A 20,426-nucleotide genomic window follows, 5' to 3' on the forward strand; every position below is an offset into this window, starting at 1 on the left:
AACTCAAACGTTCAATTTAAGACTTTTTAAGACTTACGCAACATAAAGAAACATTTTAGAACTACCATTATTGCCTACTGCAGGCAAGAGGAAATATTTATGACTTGCAAGTTACATTTAAGACTTAATAACTTGTAAGGCTTTTTTTATGAGGAAAGTGTATTCAGTGCTTTTTTCAAGACCTGCAGGTACCCTGATTTAGCCTCTGCTTTCATGAACACTGCACTGAACTTTGATTGATTCAGTCAACCGTGTGAGATTAGTCTTTAGAAACTTGTGTTTAGTAGTGCAAGGGTGGAGAAAAGACCTGATACTCACTGTGGTGTTATGGGTTGTTGGGGAGGAAAGGTCACGACATTCACCCAACAGTATTGAAGCTGCAAATATCACCACTGTTGTCACCATGGCAACTAGCAGACTCTCTAGAATTCTGTTAAATGCAAGAATCAGATCAACTTCTATGCTTACAAGCTTAAGAGAAAATTAGTGTCACATTTTCAAATATTTGCTTTTAAAAACACAACTGATAATTAAGGAAGGAAGGAAGGAAGGAAGGAAGGTAGGTAGGTAGGTAGGTAGGTAGACTTTATTTATCCCAAGCTGGGAAATTGCAGTGCAGCAGCAGCATTACACACAGTGAAATAAGTGAAAAATTGATTGATAGACATGATAATTTGTATGAAGATGGACTGTTCCCTATGTGAAAGGTGATGCAGCAATCACCTGATAAACTTGGCCTTGGGGTGAATTTGTCTAATACGATACTTGGCTAGGCTCTTGTTCATGCAGTTGAAGAGTGCACCCAGCAGGCCACCCACCACCCCCATCACGACAAAAAAGGCCAGGTCTACTGCTGTCCACAGGTGGCAGTTCTTATCTCCATCTTGACACTGAGGAACAAGGAGTTTTGCAAAAGGGTTAAGCTGAAATATCACTGTATCATGTTATATAAAACTGACAATGAATGGTGAAATGGACTGTATTTATATAGCGCTTTTATATAACGACCAATCAAAGTGCTTTTACAACACAAGCCTGCATTCACCCATTCACACAATGGTAGCTAGGCTAACAACGGGAGCATTATCAGGAGCAATTTGAGGTTCAGTATCTTGCCCAAGGATACTTCAACATGAAGGCTGCTGAGGCCAAGTACCTTAAACTCTCCAAAGTTGAGCAGACCAGGTTCCTGGAAGGAGCCCCACTTGTCGAAGTTGATTCCTGAACGGAAGAAGTTGAGGGTGAAAGTGGCTGACATGGAGCAGAAGAGCTGTAATAAAATAAAACAGACGAGCTGAAGACAGAAAACAGTTAGTCATAGTCGATGGTTAGTACCCCATGCTATGTACATGTAATTGTATAGCCAAGCTTTCTCACAGACAGACTGAGGCAGTGAGTTGATATTGATATCGCCTCACAGCTACTCACAGCTCTTGACGTCATGTGTGCCACAGCGCTCAATTAATGAACCTTCAGTCTTTTCTGCATACAGTACATATTTACATATATGTTTTCCACTTAGTGAATTGGGTGTTAAGCTAAAATAAACAATGTTACTCTACATACTGTATATCCTAGTAACAACCCCAAGCTCATTAGCTCTGAACATTACATTGACACAGTAACAAGTTTCATAGCGCCACTGAGTATCCATCCTCAACCACCTTCAACATCTTAGCTTGGGGGTTTTAGCATTTGGGAGGCAGCATCATGCACAACAGCTGAGGCTGAATGTCATTAGTTTTGCGAGTATTTGGTCGTGAACCAACATATTGGACAAAGTGAAGTCAAAGAAGTTAGGGGAACACCACCATAGTTTGGCAGAAAAGTCAGGACATAAACCATTAGGACTCATCTTTTGGGGAACATGAATGTCTGTACAAAAATGCATAGATCTAATAGTTGTTGAGATATTGATGGACTGACACTGTCATTCCTGTAGCAACGCTGCTAGTTTGGCCAAACACTACAGGGTCAGCAGAAAGAACAGGAATGTCTTGACCCTCTTGGTGTTGATTGAATAAGTTAATGTACCACTTTCCAAGTGAGGGACTGGTTCCAGAAAGAAGAGCCCTCCTCCAGACTGAAGAGCATGCCACCTATAGGAGCACCAAAGGCAGCAGCTACTCCAGCAGCAGCGCCCGCTGACACAAAGTCTCGCTTGTCCCTGAAGAACAGCAAAGACAACATGATGGGCTATGTTTGACAATATTTGCACCATTTTTTCACTTTGAGGGAAGGAGTCAACAGTGTGCAGTGTTTTGTTAATAAGATTGTGTACCACAGCCATACCTGTCACTTCGGAAGTAGGGGAAATCGAATTTGATCCTCTTGAAAGTTATGCTCTGAAACTGATGGAGGGAGAAAATCTGATGAACACACTTAAACCAGTAAGTGTCAAATGCATCAAGGGCTGTGTTAAAGCAGTGGCAAAGAACATTAACAACATTAAGAACATTAGAATAATTAGAACAGGTTTATTTTAGCTCTTGTGTTGGTTTGATTTTGGTTTTTGCTGGTGTGTGTGTGTGTGCGCGTGATCTGAACAGGTGATCTCTGGAGATGATGGATGAATGAAAGAGAGAAGGAGAGTATAGGAGGGGAGATTAAAATAGTAGTGAAAAGAAAGATTACATTGAGAGAAAAAGTACACTGCTGCTACTTCTAATGTTGCTCCTACCAGTGCTGCTACTACAGCTACTACCACTGGTACTACTACGCCCACCACTGCCAGTACTAACACTACTACCTCTGCTAACAATAATAATAAGTTTGGGGTGGGTTGTCCCATTCCCTGGAGGAGAAGCAGGGTCAAGGCACCATCAGTAAACTCCAGAACGGGTCAGCAGGGTCAGAGTCCAGCAGGATCAACATAGGTTATTGGTTTTGTTTTGTTTTCCTTTTTTTTTTTTTTTACTACTTTTACATGCAGTATAACAGTGATGTAGTTTCTATAACTGTCTGATTTAACGTTTTCCCATGATCTAGTTTTCAAAAAAAACAACAAAAAAATCCATCATAGTAATATCAAATCACAATACTTGTATAATCGCAGTACTTAGGAACTGCAATACATATCAAATCGGCACCCAAGTATCATGATAGTATCAAATTGGGAGATAAGCATATCGTTCCAGTTCTATTGACGATCTCTGGCTCCTGGTGAGACCATAATGGACCCGCTCCACTTTGCATCTCAACCTGGCACTGAGGTGGATGGCATCTACCTCCTCCTCCTCCTGGGAAAGGCTGGGAGCACTGTGAGAATCATGTTTTTGATATCTCCAGTGACTTGAAAACTATGTAACCCATGAATCTGATGGACGAGTTGGAGAGCACAGGGCTGGACCACCACCTCACAGCATGGATTGTGAATTACCTCACGAACAAACAGTTGACAGTATAAGAAGACACAGGACTAATGGGGCTTCTGTGTCTCAGGAGGTAGAGAGGTCATCATTCACACGTTGGCCTTACAGTGAACATTCCTGGCTTGATGCCGTCATGGGACTGTGACGATATCTACCCTGACATTACATGGCTATTTACTATACAGGGTGCAATCATAATAGTCAAGAAGACAGACGGTGCAAGCCAAGCACTGCTAAAAATAAACCCAACAAGAAAACGGATGAATGTGCCAAAAACAAAAACGAGATTGAGGATGCTCCATTGGCTTTAGAGCTGATGTGTCGCAGCATTTTGGTTTTACTTTTTGAAGAACTGGCAATGGAGTATGGAACAAACAACAAATGCAAAACAATTTGGAAATACTGACAGACGATGATTTAATACATTACAGGAAACACAACAACGCGAGAAGCCATTTGCCACCTTCACCCAGTATGTCAAACGTCACACCGGAGACAATAAAACACTGGATTTACTGTATGCAAACACCAAGGATGCTTACAGCTCTTCACCCCCCTGGGCAGATCTGATCACAACCTGGTTCATCTGCAACCTACTTACATACCTTTGGTGAGTAAACAACGGCCAACCATTAGGAATGTGAAGACATGGTCAGATGAGTCCAGTATGGCACTGAGGGACTGTTTTGACATCACCGACTGCGAAGTGTTGTGCAGTCCTCACGGGGAGGACATTGACAGTTTGACAACATGCATCTCAGACTACTATGTGGACAACACGGTGCCCACCAGAAAGGTATGGCGTTTTCCAAATAACAAACCCTGGGTGTCCCCTGAACTGAAAACCCTACTGAATAAGAAGAAAAGGGTTTTTTTTAAGTCTGGGGACAGAACTGAGTTGAAGAGGGTGCAGAGGGAGCTGAAAAGAGAGACCAGGAAAGGCAAGGAGAGCTATAGGAGGAAGCTGGAGGAGTGCCTGCAGGGGAACAACACCAGAGAGGTTTGGAGGGGCCTTAAAACCATCTCAGGCCATAGCAGTGACAAAGGCAGGGGCCCAGAATCTGGAGACCGGGAATGGGCAAATGAGCTGAACCTGTTCTTTAACAGGTTTGATTTTACCCCCGTTCCCTCCCCCATCCACCGGAGCCCACACCAGATGGCGTTACCTCTCAGCATCCCCTCCCCCCAGTTCCTCCCTGACACCAGCAGCTCCGTTTTCACACCACTTCACCCCCCTCCAATCCATATCACAGACTACAGACCCAGTTCTCCTCCTCACCCAACAGGAGCCACCCCCCTGTCCACCACCCAACCTCTACATAACAGCTGAGGAAGGAGCTCAAGAGGACGAAGATGAGGAAGCTGATGGCATCAGCTCCAGACTGCTCAGGGATTGTGCAGATCAGCTCTGTGGAGTTGTTCAGCACATCTTCAACTTGAGCCTCAGCCCTGAGAGAGTTCCTGCCCTGTGGAAAACTTCCTGTCAGGGTCCAGTGCAAAGACTGTGCATCCCAGGTTGCCCAACCACTTCAGGCTGGTAGCCTTAACTTCCCACCAGATGAAGACACTGGAAAGGATTATACTTAACCGTCTTCGTCAACTGGTGGGCAGCGAGCTGTACCCCCGACAGTTTGCATACCGACCAGGCATTGGCGTGGAAGACGCTATCATCTACCTGCTCCATCGCTCTCTTTCCCACCTGGAGAGCACTGGTAGCTGTGTGTCGGATGTGGCAGTTTGCAGCACTGGGGCTCCGCAGGGTACTGTGCTCTCTTCTTTCTTCTTCACCCTCTACACATCGGACTTCAGACACAACACATCCAGCTGCCACCTCCAGAAGTTCTCAGACGATACAGCCATTGTCAGATGTGTATCGCAGGGGAACAATTTGGAATATAGGGAGGTCATTACTTACTTTGTCGACTGGTGTGGATTAAACCACCTGCACATCAATGCCGGCAAGACCAAGGAGATGGTGATTGACTTCCGCAGGAAAGCACCACAGACTACACCGGTGTGCATCCAGGGTTTTGACATTGAGATCGTGGAGTAGTACAAATAACTTGGTGTACACCTAAACAATAAACTGGACTGGTCCAATAATACTGATGCAGGAAGGGCTAAAGTCATCTACATCTCCTGAGAAGACTAAGGTCCTTTGGAGTATGTAGGGCATTACTGAGGACTTTCTATCATCTGCAGTCTTCTACACAGTGGTCTGCTGGGGCTGCAGAAGCTCTGAGAGGGACAGAAAGAGACTTAATAAATTGGTCAGGAGAGCTGGCTCTGTCCTGGACTGCCCTCTATTTAAGTTTAAGTTCCATCCATCCATCCATTCTCTTCCGCTTATCCGGGGCCGGGTCGTGGGGGCAGCAGTCTAAGCAGGGAGGCCCAGACTTCCCTCTCCCCAGACACTTCCTCCAGCTCTTCCGGGGGGACCCCGAGGCGTTCCCAGGCCAGCCGAGTGACATAGTCCCTCCAGCGTGTCCTGGGTCTTCCCCGGGGCCTCTTCCCGGTGGGGCATGCCCGGAACACCCTCCCAGGAAGGCGTCCAGGAGGCATCCGTTGAAGATGCCCGAGCCACCTCAGCTGGCTCCTCTCGACGTGGAGGAGCAGCGGCTCTACTCTGAGCTCCTCCCGAGTGACAGAGCTCCTCACCCTATCTCTAAGGGAGCGCCCCGCCACCCTGCGGAGGAAACTCATTTCAGCCTAAGTTTAAGTTAATTTACGTTATTGATCTCAATACTGAAATGAGACTCCAAACAAGACTCCAAGGTGAGAAGAGGATGTTAGCCAAGCTGACATCGATCATGGACAACCCCTCCCACCCCCTGCATGACACAGTGCGGGCCCTTAGCAGCTCCTTTAGTAACAGGCTGTTGCATCCAGTGTGTAAGAAGGAACGCTAACGCAGGTCCTTCATTCCATCAGCTGTCAGATTATTCAACTCCAGCATCACTTAACATAAGACTAAGTTGATTTTGTTTGACCAATAACACTCATATCCATACTTTTGTGCAAAATTACATATTTACTTTTACATTTTGTGTAATATTACATAGCATTTACGGTTTTAATTACGCTCATATCCAAACTTTTGTGCAATATTACATACTTCCTTTTACATTGTGTGCAATATTACATAGCGTTTAATGTTTTGTATATTTTATTCTTCTGTGCAATAGTAGTAACACTATTTATTGTTATTTGTAATTGGAAGGCAGCTTAAATTGTTTTTTTTCACAGCTACTGAGGCAATACACACTTTTTACACATTTCTTATCTGTATTTATTTCTACATATTTTATTTTTCTTTTATATAGTCAATTCCATTTTGCTTGTATAATATGTACATATATATATTTAGTCTACTTTTTATTTTGTTATTTTCGAATGTTCTCTACCTCTGCTGCTATTTTTTTCTTCCCACTGCTTTTTTTTTCTTCCCACTGCTTTCAATGCTGCTGTAATGCCCAAATTTCCCTGACTGGGGATAAATAAAGTTTTATCTTGTCTTATATTATTATTGATTGTTGATCAGTATTACTGAAGTTACATAAACGGTATTGTACATTTAAAGGATGGCGGCAGGTGACAGGTGGAGAGTGTCTCACTGTTAGTTTGTCTGGTCAGTGTTAATGCCAGTCCTACTTGGACATATTGTATGTAAGTATACGGCAATAACAGGGACACATGGAGACGAAATTCTGCAGTATACCCACGGCAACCTATTGCTTCTGTGAAATTTGGGTTACCCAGCACCGAACTTGGACAATTGAAAACTGTGGAGAATTGGTTTGGAGAAAGTGTGGACTGGCCCATGATCACCAGTGGATAGCTCTGACGAGGAAGCGGGAAAGGAGAGGAGGAGTGTTTGAGAGAGCTCACCCCAATATTACCCACGTAAGCAAACCTGGAGCTGTGGCAGGGGGAGGCTGAACTCATGCTGAAGAGGATGAAACCAAACAAAGTACCAGGACCTGACCAGATCTGTGGCTGGTTGCTGAAGGCCTGTTTTAGCCAGCTGGCTGGTGTCTTCTGTCATCTCTTCAACCGCTCTCTGTCAGAACATTCTAACACCTCACTCTGGAAGTCTTCAATCATCTATCCTGTAGCCAAAAAAAGCAACCCTACCTGTGACAATAACTACAGGCCTGTGCTGTTAACATCTCTGGTCATGAAAGGCCTTGAAAGCCTTATTCTTTCCAAGCATTAGAAGAAGGTCAGTATGCCTGCTGACACCTTTCAGTTTGCATACAAACAGCACAAGGGTGTGGATGACGCTGTTATAATGTTGCTGCATGGCGCCTATACCTATCTTGAGAAGCCACTCATTAGACTGGTCTTTATGGACTTCTCTAGCACCTTTGCAACCTCACCTGATGGGACGAAAGCTGCCCCAGATGGATGTCAACCCACACCTTATTCTCTGGATACTCTCATTTCTGACAGACAGACTTCAAAGGGTCAGAGTCGACGGTTACCTCAGTTCATCCAAGACAATTTCCACCGGAGTGGCTCTGTTATCTCACTGGTTCTGTACACATTATACACAAATGACTGTAGAGGCACTAACCCAGGTATAACAAACGGCCAAGTCCAGGGAGGTTGGCTACAGTCCCATGGATCTTAAAATCTGAATAATATGTGCATGTGATCATGGACACTGCCCCAGTGTATCCACTGTTTGGTTATTGGTCCCCAATCTCAGGGTCCCCCGTTGTTATTAATTCACATTAATAATTTGATATCAATGCAGTTTTTGGTATCAATAACTCTTCTTAATATCTGATAATAGTCAAACCTGCTCCTACCAGATCCCTACCAGCGGTATCAGTGCATCTCTACCTGTGAGGGTCTGAAAACTTTGAGTATACACTGTATATACATAGATATACCAACGTATAATATCAGACATATGAATCTTAACATGTTAATTTCAGACATACATTATATATTATAAGTTTAAATTGTGTTTAGGATGTGTGGCAATGTACCTGAGGAAGGCCAGCTCCCACAATTGCTCCACTGTGTATCATTGGACCTTCTTTCCCAACAAACAGACCTGAGTGGACACACACCAAGTCAGAGGCACTGTCTACCCACCTGCTCATCACTGACACATTAACAGCACTGGACATAAATGATACAAGTGACATAGCTGAAGGTGACAGCTGACATGATGTCTAATCCATGAAGTATTCTGTCATTGTTTCATGTGTTTAAAGTTATGATACAGATCTACTGGGATCTTTGGAGGGGGAATGTCTCTTTAGTGGAATTCCTTACAAGAAACAAGGGGCCCAGCAAGTAACTTTAAGTAAGAGGTCACAAGACACTAACCTTGGTGGTTCTAGTCAAAGTAACTTGTAACTATAGCTGTCAGATAAATAAAGTGCAGTGAAAAGTGTAATATTTCCCTCTAGTGAAGTAGGAGTACAAAGTGAAGAAAATGGAAATAGTCAACACCAGAATTGAACTTAAAAAAGTACATGAGCAACTGTACTTAGTTATTGTCTACCACTCTGTTTATGTAACATCACATGGTTTACACGGTGGATCACGTGATATAGCTATGTAAACGCATTAAATGGTTATGGTTTAGTAAGTATATAGATCAAGTTTCCTTTACATAATCACTGAATAAGAAGAACTGCACTGATTATCTTTGATCAGATTGGACAAGAATACATGAATATACATTTACTTACATTTTGGTAGGAAATATATAATATCATGGGACAGCCCAATTGCTTTTTTCCCCATGTCTTTGCCAGGATTTGGGGCAACGATGTCAGCTGTCAACCACTGTAATCCAAAAGTATTTTTATGTACAAACCCCTCTGCCGTACATTACCTCCAGCCACACTGAACAGGACTCCAGTGGCCTTGCAGAGAAAAGTTCGTAGCCGGACGATTCCAGGAATTTTAACTCCGTTCAAGTAACTTTTGATTTCAGGGATCCCCGAACCTGCAGCCACTGGCTGATATAGGGCACCAAAACATAGCATGTTAGCATCATCACATGATTCAACAAATGTGTACTGTATCCTCTATTATAACAAACAAATTTTACATCACAATCTATTAATACCTGGTAGACTAACATGTTCTTCTCAGTGGTCATGAACACACACGTAGCAAACTGATGCAGTTTGACACAAAGCAAAAGTAGATGCAGAATGTTCCACTCCTCAAGAGAAATGGACAAACTTTTTTTTGTGAAGTAAAAGGCAAGTCAGTGTGTCTAAGTTACATTGTGGGGATAAGCTCACAGGCCAATCTTAGTGTCACTAGTGTCTGCTAAACTGGATGAGCTGCAAAGACAGCTGTACTTGGATGAGTTAACACTCTTGCGTAGTCTTTGCATGCTCATCAAGCAGTTTTCACAAGAGAATACTTTGAGAGAGACAATATTATGGAGGGAAATTTTGTTGTGAGAGAGCTAATAGCTAAGAAGCTGAAACCTCATTCAGGAGGGGACCTTGTGAAGGAGTGCCTTGTTGCTACTGTGGAGCTGCTAGCACCGCAAAGTCAAATATTTCCAAAGTGTCCATTTGTCTGGAATAATTCATAGACACAAAGGAAAAACCTGCCATGACAACTCACAGAAAGTGATAGCAAGTGTCTGTGAGATTTGGCCTTCATGGTGGACATTATCATGTACCTCTCAGAGCAAAACCTCAATTTCCAGCCAACTTCTCAGCTCTCTGCTTTCAAATGTGAGATCGTCTGAATCAAAATACTAAAGCTGTGGCAAGTATAACTGGAAACACACAGTTTCCTCCTCTGCAAGAACAAAAGCCTGCTATGACATCTGAATATGCTGGTGAGTGTTCAAAACTCCTTCAGGCATTTGGTGAGAGATTTCAGGACATAAAAAGTTATTTTCAAAACTGAACTCTTGGCTAAGACTTTCCATGCAAGACTGACTGAGCCAACCCTGGAAAACCAGCTAGTAGTAGCATCATCAACTCTACCAGCTCTTGGTCACCCTGTCACATCTGCATAATAACATTCGCAGTTGCTGCCCAATCACCAGTGACCATTTGTGCAACCCCTATGGAAAACTCTGGGTGGGTGCTACTGAGTTTTTCTCTCAAAGGATGTTATAAAAATTGAAATGGCCCTTGATAGGGGTAGGGAATTATTTTCCTGTTGTAGATATTAAATATCAGAAGCAAATAATTGGATCAATCAATTGGAAAATCCAAGTGTATCTGAGCAGTCTTACCTCAATGAGGACGAGCACACTGGCGATAAAGATGAAGGTCATGTTGAATGCCAGGAGCTCCAGTAGAGACAGAGAGAGACAGCCTTTGTCACTGCACTTCTCTACAGCTGGACGTGTTAAGATAAGGTAGAAGAACCACTGAAATTGATCATAATTAATCATCCATCTTTTTTTCAGGTCTATTGTTAGTGCCCTTTTGGCACTATATACAGTGCATATGATTGTGAAAGGAGACAACCAATCTTCTGCACATTCTGTATACTAAATCCACTGGAATGACTGCAGACCACAAGACGAAAGGAAACAAGATAACATATATACCTTACTGTCCTGGTAATGTACAGAGAATGTTAAACGAATAAAGTCTTCATTTTGATGAATCAAGTCTTAATGTCATAATATAATGAGATAAGATTCTAATATTATGTGAATATTACAACTTTTATGTTGTAAAATTATGTTACATTCTTGTATTAATATGACCATTTCTTCACAGAATTACTGTTAAGAAAGTCAAGTCGAATGTATTCATAAAGCACATTTAAAAATCAGCCCATGCTGACTGAAGTGCTGTACAGACCAGAGCAGGTAGTTAAAATCACAAGTATAAGAAACACTAACATACACATCAAAACAAACAGCTCATTGGCACAAATAAACAATACACAGGCATAGGAACAAGTCACATATCAGGTGCATCAGGAGGATTCAAACACTAACGAATGAAGAAAGTTTTGAGCCTGAATTTAAAAGAGTCAGTGGAAGGGGCAGACCAAACAGGGAGGGGTGTGATGTTCCACGGCCTATGGGCTGCAACAGCAAAAGGGCAGTCACTCTTGAGCTCAAGCTAAGAGGCTTCTAGATGTGACTGACTAATCCTAGTATGCAGCGTGTTGCAGTAGTCCAAGTCCAAGATCTTTGAAAGAGAGAAATGGCTCGATTTTGGCAATAGTAGTAAGTTGGAAAAAGCTGGCTTTGCTACTGCATTAACTAAAGTGGGATCTTTCAGAAGGGGCTTGACCACTGCATGTTTAAAGCAGGTCAGTGAAGTCAATGGCACTCAAAGAGTCAATGTAGTGAAAGCAACATACAGGAAGATAAGATTTAGGACCGAGAGGCAGACATGCATCAAATATGACAGCACTATAATCCAACAGATAAGCATCAATTATCTACATATTGGAGATCGGAAATAAGACGATAAGACCAGTGTAAAATCACCAAGGTTCAGCACTTGATTTGATTGGTGGTGATACGCAAGAGCAGTTAAGAGGGGACTGACGAGTACTACTTGAATTAACTGCACAAATCGGTTAAGCGGGCGGAAATTAAAATGTGTCTTAAACACAGTAGTTAGACCCCCACCAGTCTGGAGAGTCCAGGCATGCTAAAAAAGTTAGACAGAGTTGAGAGAGTGAATACAGCTGTTGCATATTTAGAAATTGCTGAGGCAAGTTAAAGGATACAATCACCAACCAGAGTAAATTTGATTTTGGTGAAGAGGTGTACAAAGGAATGTACAAACAGGCCCACCTGAAAGAGACATGAAGGCAATGTTCCCTGGTCATCGGTAGCATTTTCAGAATCCAGCAAATGAAAAGGAATCTGAAATGCACCTACCAGTCCCACAGTGACTCCAATAGCAAACATCATCATCCACCTTACTGCTTCATACTTTTTGGCTTTCTATTGGCAGATGAAAAAATATTTATAAAAGCACTTTATATTAAATATATCTCAAACTGAGGATTAAAGGTGGGGTAAGCTATCAATCTAATCAAATTGTCAAGTTCAGTGAATATCTCCTCATGGCTTGCTAGCTGTCCATTCTGTGTGTGCGCTAACAAAAAAAAAATATCCCCATTTTATGTTGTTGTTAGTAGGTGTACACTGATAGCATGTCATTGCTATGGTATCAACATCATCTCCACATATGTTATATGACAAATTTCTGCCCATGAAGATAGGGATAGACACATTATAGCACATTGCAGAGCACACACAGCCTCTGGAACCTCTTCCAACAGCTATAGCAAGCACCTCTTTATCAGTAGCCCTGTGTAGATCCTTAATCATTGCACATATAAAACAATAAACATGCATCTTCCACACACACAAATCAAATCCTATCTGCATACTCTGTAATTATTTTGTCCACAACTGAGCAAAAGACACTTTTGGCTTGTTTTACCTTGTTGTCCATCCCCTCCAGAACCTCCACATGGGGCTCATTGATGATCCGGTCATAATCCAAACTCTGTGAAAGCAAAACAAATGTTGTGTAACTACATTGACTCATCTGTACAAGGCACAGCATCTTCTAATGACCCCCCCCCCACCCAAGTTTCTCACCTCATAGTCTTTCCTGGGTAGAATCTCATCTTCTTCATCTCGGAATTCCCCAAGGATTGTCTTCAGGAAAAAGAACGATACTTTGAATACAGTAATCTATAATTAAAATACAGAGCAGGGACAGTTTACCAGAAATTAAGCCAGTTACAAACAATGTTGTTAGCTGAATGTTCAAGTATTCACAACATGGAGACTGTTGAGAGTTCTGCTACAGTTTGATTATAAATAGCTTGCTCAGTTGTAAGAAAATTATGACACTGTATTGCCTTTCTTGCTTGATTAGAGGAGCTTGTCAGACTCAGAATTCAGCTAATATAACAGAGTGAGCTCACAGATATGTAACCTCCCAAGTAAAATTTAAAGAAAAAACTGTTTGGATAGTAGACGACTATTGGTAGGTAACTTAAACATAAACGTTGTTGGTGTATAGAGTAAAATGCTAATGTGACACAAGAGCTCAGGCACGAGGATCAGGACTCAAATGCACAACTCAGACAGACCGGGGTAAAAAAGCACAAGGCTGGTTTTAATAACAAAAAGGTACTTTACAAAAGTGATGAACAAAAGGCGCACTGATCTCAAAATACAAACAAAAGACGCTAAGGATATTTTTTAGTTCTCAAAAGGCAAGGAAATCAAAAACTCTCTCAAGGAAACTATACGAACAAGGAATAGACACTGGACTGACATGAAACACGATGGCAACAAGACAATCTGGCACAGGACAAGGGGAGATGCAGACTATATATACATGAGGTGACAAAGAACAGGTGGAGACAATCATGGCGGAGCGGACAATCAGACAGGCGGGAAAACACACCAGGAAGTCAGGATCTGAAACGAGAGGAGAGTTAGGGTTTCACAATAAAACAGGAAGTGCGAGACAAAACTTGACGCTAGTGAAACAAACTGCTTAACAGACACGACGAGACAAAACATAATGCCGTGTAACATACATGCTATATTAAAGGAATACTGTTGAATCATAAACATCTAAATGTTGTTAATACACGTGTTGCTATGGGTGTGTCCGGATGTGCCGATGGCATCTAAATCTAGAAAACGGACAACAGAGATGTAAGAAAATACCTATCAACACTGGTATTTGAAAATAAGGAACATTTTAGGGCGCCCCGCCCTAGGCAATCCCACCCCCTACCACTGTTGGCATACCTCTTAGATGTACACAAGGTTACAGACAGTTTATTATTTGAAGGATATGTACACATCACTTACACATTATGCTTCACTTAAGACTTTGAGACAGACTAGTAGTGAGAAAATTTAAAATTATGTTGCTTGAGGACCATCATTGCGATGGATTATTGCTCTAGTACCATTGTTGTTATGTCTAAGCTTTGCGACTGTGGGAAAAAGACAGGAAAAATGACTAGTTACTTTCTAACATTGTGAAGGGTCCCTTTTAGCTCAAACTATCATCTTCTCCTTAAACTAACCAAGCATTTTTTTTCTTGCCAAACCCAGCCTTGTTGCCTAAGCCTAGCCAAAGTGCAGCAGATAACTGAAAAAATAAACTGAAAAAAATAAGTGAACCAAGTCTAAAAGTCAAGTCTAAAAACATCCACACAAACCTCCTGTCTCCCAGATAAAAGTCCCATGGTTGACCCATTCATCCATCATGAGCTGCTTAGTCGCTCTTTTGTCAGCTGCAAGGCAATGATAGTTCTGTAGCAACATTAATTATGATGTTGTAGGAACAACAGCAACATGGCAATATCTGATAAACAGTCGCTTTTCTCTCCATCTGACACACTAAAATCCATGTGGCATGTTTTACAAAAAGCATGACTTTAACCAACATAAGAGTAAGCCTCCTCCTATTTGGTGACATACTACGAACTTTAAGCCTTTTTGTCAGGTAATCCCTCTGTCATATTCATCATCCTTATTCTTCTTGTTTTAATGTTGGGTGCCCTTTGAGTGAATATAAATAGATGTTACCTAATGCTAATGTTCTACATACTGCCACCTGCTGTACTGGAGGGGAATGTAGCAAACACATCAAATAGGCAGTTATGCCTGCCATCAACGTTACAGAAAACCTTTTTTTTTTTTTTTTTTTTTTTTTTTCAAGAAAGGTTAAAAATACAGGAGCTTTGCAGGAATATACTGTATGTAAAGAGGATGACAGCAGGAAAGTAGGATAAAATACTGGAGAATTCTGTGAAAACCAGGAAGGTTGACAGGTCTGACTTAAGAGACATCTAGGGAAAACTCAGATGGTGCCAGAGATGTTCCTCCTCCAACTCCCCTAACCCAATATCAACTGCTCCAGCCATGGCCCTGGGATCTTCAGGTTCCTCTAACCCAAATTTGACTTCTCACCCCAAAGCCCCGGAAAGGGCTTACAGGTGATGTGATGAGTCAGAACAAGGTTTGCAACAGGGATATTGCAACCTGGAACAAAAGAACTACCCTTCAAGGTTTACTGACTCTCATATCACAACTGGACGATCCGCACCTATCTGGAGCAACTATGATTTACTACTTTGTTGAGTACTATTCTGGACCTCTCTGTTGGTCCTGAACTGACTATACAGCAGACAAAAAGGAAAGTGGGGGTCATTTTTTCACTAATGCAGGTTCTCCTGTCCAAAAGACATTTTCCCAAACATTAAATGTTTACTTTGGGTACTAATTTCTCTTCCAATAGCAGGCTACACATTTGAACACTTGTTTTCCAGATCAAAACAAGCAACAAGGCAACTATACTCACAGGCCAACCGAACACTTCTATTTTTTCTTTTGAAAAGAATCTGACAGAGACTTTGGATTATGTTGAAACGATTTCACTGATGAAGACCATGCATTGTGATGCTGTGGTATGTATCCTGCATTGCTTCTACTGTATGCTAACACATGCCAGCCATACTTGTACCAGGGTGCTTTTTGTTGCTTTTGCTTTAGATGGCAGCAGTATGTTTTCAAATGAGACCAGCTGGCCAGTAACCTATGTTTTCTCATTTGAGGGTTTAGAAATGTAATGATTATAAATTAATCTGAACTTTTGTTAATCTGACGCTATATTGTTGATTTTTTTATTGATGCCATGATGATCAATTAGTGGATTTCAGTGGCACTTCTGCTCGCACCAATTCACAAATTCCTGGGACAATTGTCTGTACCCCTGTCATCTCCATCTGTGTTGGGGTCGATGATTGTAGAGTCATGGATGGATGGATGGATGGATGGATGGATAGATGGATAGATGGATAGATAGATAGATAGATAGATAGATAGATAGATAGATAGATAGATAGATAGATAGATAGATAGATAGATAGATAGATAGATAGACTTTATTTATCCCAAGCTGGGAAATCTTGCAGGTGGCACTGATTTGTGCATGAAGGCTGCAGTGTAGAGGGTGAAGAGGAAGGGAGCCAGGACTGGTCCCTGTGTGGCCCCAGTTCTGCAGACAACTAAATTGGACTCAAAGTCCTGTGTCCTCACATACTGTGGTTAGTTGGTGAGGTAATCCATGATCTATGCTGTGGGTTGCAGCAGGGAAGACTGGACAGGTGTCTGGTCAGATGACTGATCAAATTTACTGAAGAAACTCGAAAATCATGCACTGCATGATGGACAAGATTTACAAAACCAACTTCTTTTGTCCAGTAATTCCTTTTCATTTTTAACCAGGAAAATCTGTTTATGTCCAGCATATTTAAATCTTTCCGGTCATTATGTCAGGTGAAAAATAATTCCTAAGTTAGATGCAAAATTATTCCTCTACGCGTACACACTGTTTTCCCCTGCTGCTTCTTTGATGTCCGCCCTCTCTCTCATTCCTGTCCCAACTACATGAATTAAGGGTTTATTTCAACCAAGCCAGAGTTCAGTGATTGTTGGAACAGTGGAAAAATAAACCAATATAGTTTTGCTGTTTTGCCTTTGTGTACTGACTTAGTATGTTTAAATATTAAGATGTTTTAAGATGCTGTGTACATATTTGTTTAAGACTTGTGAATTCCTGTCCCGAATATGAATATGGAAATACATAATTGCCACCTGGAACTTGCAAAGATCATGGCTACTCATTAACCACTCAACAACCAAAAAGAAGAATAAGATGTGTGCCAAAATCAAGTTGAGAATATCAAATATCAAATCTTCCAAGTGGCAACTTAAGGAAAACACCGGCGGGGATGTGATTAGGATCCTGACCAAGGTCATCCCCCTCTCAGCCAAGCAACTACAAAACATGGTGCACAAGCACAATTTTCTTACAGTTTTCTAAAAGAACAGTCCACAATCAAGTTTGGAAGATGTACAAAAATGCCAAGATGTGCAACAAGATTAAAATCTGTAGAAAAGACTTGCCCGTGCTCATTTTTGGCCAAAGGTGGAGGAGGTTAGGAAAAGGACGTGTGGTCGACAGAAAAAAAAAACCATTGGTTTCTTTCCTTGTCACCTACTGTTAATGGCATATACTTGCGATTATTCAATTGCACGTTAAGCATACGCTGTATGACTTTTTCTATTGACAACAGTTAGACTATTTAAAGCTTTATTCTTCATTGCCAGCTAATGTGATTTAATAGTGTGTGGCTGTTGGTTGAAACTAACATGATTCTGGAAAGTTGTGTCTTACTTTAATCCTGCATTAATCCTGCATTGCATTGCCTCTAGTAACCTCAGACCTTGTTATTTTGGGTGATCTCAATCTTGACTGGTTATAATCTGCATCAAACAAGCTGAAAGAGATTTGTATTGATATGAATTTGACACAACTTATTTCTGAACCCACACAACCAAATCTACATGACGTCCAAAAAAAACATCTTACTTGATATCATACTCTCTAACAAACCTGATAAATGAATCCTTAGTGGTGTTTTTGATCCTGGGATAAGTGATCACTAAATTACAGCCGGCATCAGAGACGTGACCCTTAAAAAAGTAGCTTCACATATGATTACTAGGAGGCATCAAAAAAAATTTAACGATCAAGCCTTTCTTCATGATTTGTACCCAAGCTCCACATGGGCTATTATTAAAATCCCAGACACAGAACTTGCTTTAAATTATTTTATTAATGTTTTTAATTCAATTGTTAATAAACATGCTCCTTTTAAGAAAAATTAGGGTAAAAGCCAGATCTAGTCCGTGGTTCACTGCTGACCTAGCTGACCTAGACACGCCAAAAACCCCTCCCATTACCTGCATTCTTTTACCAGCTCTTCCCATGATCCAGGTAAATTTAGGAAAGTTGTTAAATCACTTTCTAATTGTAAACAGCTTGTTTCCAACTCACACTGGCAGTGGGCAAGATCAACTAATAGATCTTAAAGAAATTAGCACTGCTTTTAATAATCACTTTGTTGCCTCTAATCATCTTTTTCATAATAGTTTTAGTAATCTGAATCATAACATCAACCACAAGCTACATCACAAGGTACCATTTCTTCAGTTTCAGTATACCTGCCTTTAGTGTTTGGGACGTCACTGATACTGTTCTTACAAGCGAGACAAGGAAATTTGGGTGCTTGTTTTCTGAAACAGTGCTGCTGATTGCTAAATGTATAACTCATATCTTTAATCTGTCTGTCTATACTGAAATAATATGACTGCCTACTGTCTACTGCCTGAAAAACAGCTCATGTCCTTCTTTTGCATAAAGGTGGTGACAAAACTGATCTTAATAATTATTGCCCAAATCTCCAAATTGTGTTGAAATCTTAGAAACCTTGGTGAATAATCAACTCAAATCTTTTCTCTCCTCATTTTTTTTGCTCACTAAGCACAGTACCATTTCAAACAGATCTCAAACAATGTGTATATTGATTATTATATATTGTCTGCAGTCTTTTTTTTTATTCCCTCCAACGCCAACAGCATAAGCATAAGGTAGTGCTTAATTCTGATAAAACAAAATGGATACTATTCACCAAGTCAACAACTACTGAATCTGTTAGCATCCACTCATATGCATGGCATATGCACAGAACAAGTGCATCAATCCAAATACCTATGTGTCTGTTTGGACAACTAAACTAAACTTCGGTGCTCTAGCAATCGGTCAAGCGGTTGCTAGAGCAACTTCAAGAGTTTGAAGTTTTTTGTGACTGCTGTTATGATCTCAGACTCAAATGCTGATATTTGCAAGGGTGTTGAAACTGCTCTCTCTCTCTCCCTCTGTATTTGTTTGGAAGCTAAAAACCTTGGAAAAGAATGGCACAGCTTATTCCGTGTGTTGATACTCTGCAACTGAAGAGTGGTGCAACCTCAGTTTGTGAAGACAAACACAACTAGTGACAACAGCACAAAATGGTGTTGGCCTAGGAAAAAAAAACACATCCTCAGAGCCAATCTCAGCCCGGGCAAACTGACAGATCAAGGTTACTTTGACAGCTTGCCCTGACATTGAATGGTGAATAAACCACTCAGCCGATGTGACCATCTTTACTGTGCCCACAGAAGGAATCATCAGCCCTCCTTTTTTTTTTTTTTTTTTTTAGTGTGAGCAAGTGGTAGCTCTGATCAAATGATGTGGATGACACATCAGTAGTCACCAAGCTACCGTGGCACACACCGACGCACAGATCGCTAGCTTTTGCCACATCCAATATGGCGGCGACGTCGACGTATGATTCAGCGCTCGATGCGGCGTCTACGTATGTACGTCTATGCTCCTAGTGCTAAACAAACAAAAAAAAAGTGCCTCAGTCTACCATTGCGGTGTGACTACCTGTCAATGCCTCAAGCAGGATCTCGGTATCTCTCAAAGAAAGGAAGTCCTAATTTGCAATTTTTGTAAATGGAGTTTGGTCAGAGGGTTTTCTCTACATAAGTGCAAAGAAAACACCAAACAACATCTCCCTCAGGCGAAATTACATTAAAAGGAGAGATGCTGCCTGCTTTAGCTTAGCTGTTGGTTTTGCATTCAGGATGTCTTTAAGGTAATTGTGGCTTGCTTGAAAAAGCGAGTAACGTGACAAGAGAACACAGACAATGAGCAGCAGGGTGGCACACGCAAGCCAGAATAAAGCACCGAGGAGAGTTCAGGATAAATAATAAGGAAATTTATCTGATTATAAAATAATCAAGAGATCCCCGTTTAACCCCAGTATTGCATCTTGCTTTACCAGTTCTTCGGGTGTCCGCGTCCCTCCTTCTCTGCAGCAACATTGGCAACAAAAACAGTTTCCACAGCACGCCATCTTGGTTGTTGTGTCATGCTGTGTTCGTGGTCGATAGTAAAACGGTTAAGATCATCATCGAGATTGGGTCCTGAAAAATATTATGAAAAATACATATTTTATGTTGTACATCGGGCGGCATGTCTACATCAAATGAAATACCTTGCGGTATTGGTGTCCTAAACTTGGATTTTAAACCGTATCTTTATAGTATTGACACTGTCTTTAAAATGTTTTCATATTTCCCACGACATGTAAATGTAGCGTCACTTCTACAGTTTCATGTGCAGCCGAAGGTAGGAAGTT

General features: G+C 41.4%; 1 protein-coding gene across 3 annotated transcripts in view; it reads right to left on the reverse strand.

Moving 5' to 3' along the window:
- Positions 1-20,406, reverse strand: part of clcn6 (chloride channel 6) — a 34,341-nt gene extending 13,935 nt beyond the window's left edge. Inside the window, exons 1-14 of one of the 3 annotated variants that reach the window (XM_041946352.1) lie at positions 20,067-20,125; positions 13,778-13,791; positions 12,958-13,017; positions 12,797-12,862; positions 12,226-12,291; positions 12,072-12,138; positions 10,606-10,712; positions 9,229-9,355; positions 8,369-8,436; positions 2,293-2,351; positions 2,035-2,167; positions 1,157-1,270; positions 724-890; positions 319-430 (exon numbers count right to left, since the gene is read on the reverse strand). In XM_041946352.1, coding sequence (XP_041802286.1) covers positions 319-430; positions 724-890; positions 1,157-1,270; positions 2,035-2,167; positions 2,293-2,351; positions 8,369-8,436; positions 9,229-9,355; positions 10,606-10,712; positions 12,072-12,138; positions 12,226-12,291; positions 12,797-12,862; positions 12,958-13,017; positions 13,778-13,791; positions 20,067-20,109 — 1,203 coding nt within the window. In that variant the 5' untranslated portion in view covers positions 20,110-20,125. Of the gene's footprint in view, positions 1-318; positions 431-723; positions 891-1,156; positions 1,271-2,034; positions 2,168-2,292; positions 2,352-8,368; positions 8,437-9,228; positions 9,356-10,605; positions 10,713-12,071; positions 12,139-12,225; positions 12,292-12,796; positions 12,863-12,957; positions 13,018-13,777; positions 13,792-20,066 lie in introns of all 3 variants that reach the window. The other 2 variants (XM_041946351.1, XM_041946353.1) reach the window with 2 other exon arrangements.
- Positions 20,407-20,426: the final 20 nt, after the last annotated feature.

This window comes from Chelmon rostratus, chromosome 10, assembly GCF_017976325.1.
Source record: "Chelmon rostratus isolate fCheRos1 chromosome 10, fCheRos1.pri, whole genome shotgun sequence".
Taxonomy (NCBI): Eukaryota; Metazoa; Chordata; class Actinopteri; order Chaetodontiformes; family Chaetodontidae; genus Chelmon; species Chelmon rostratus.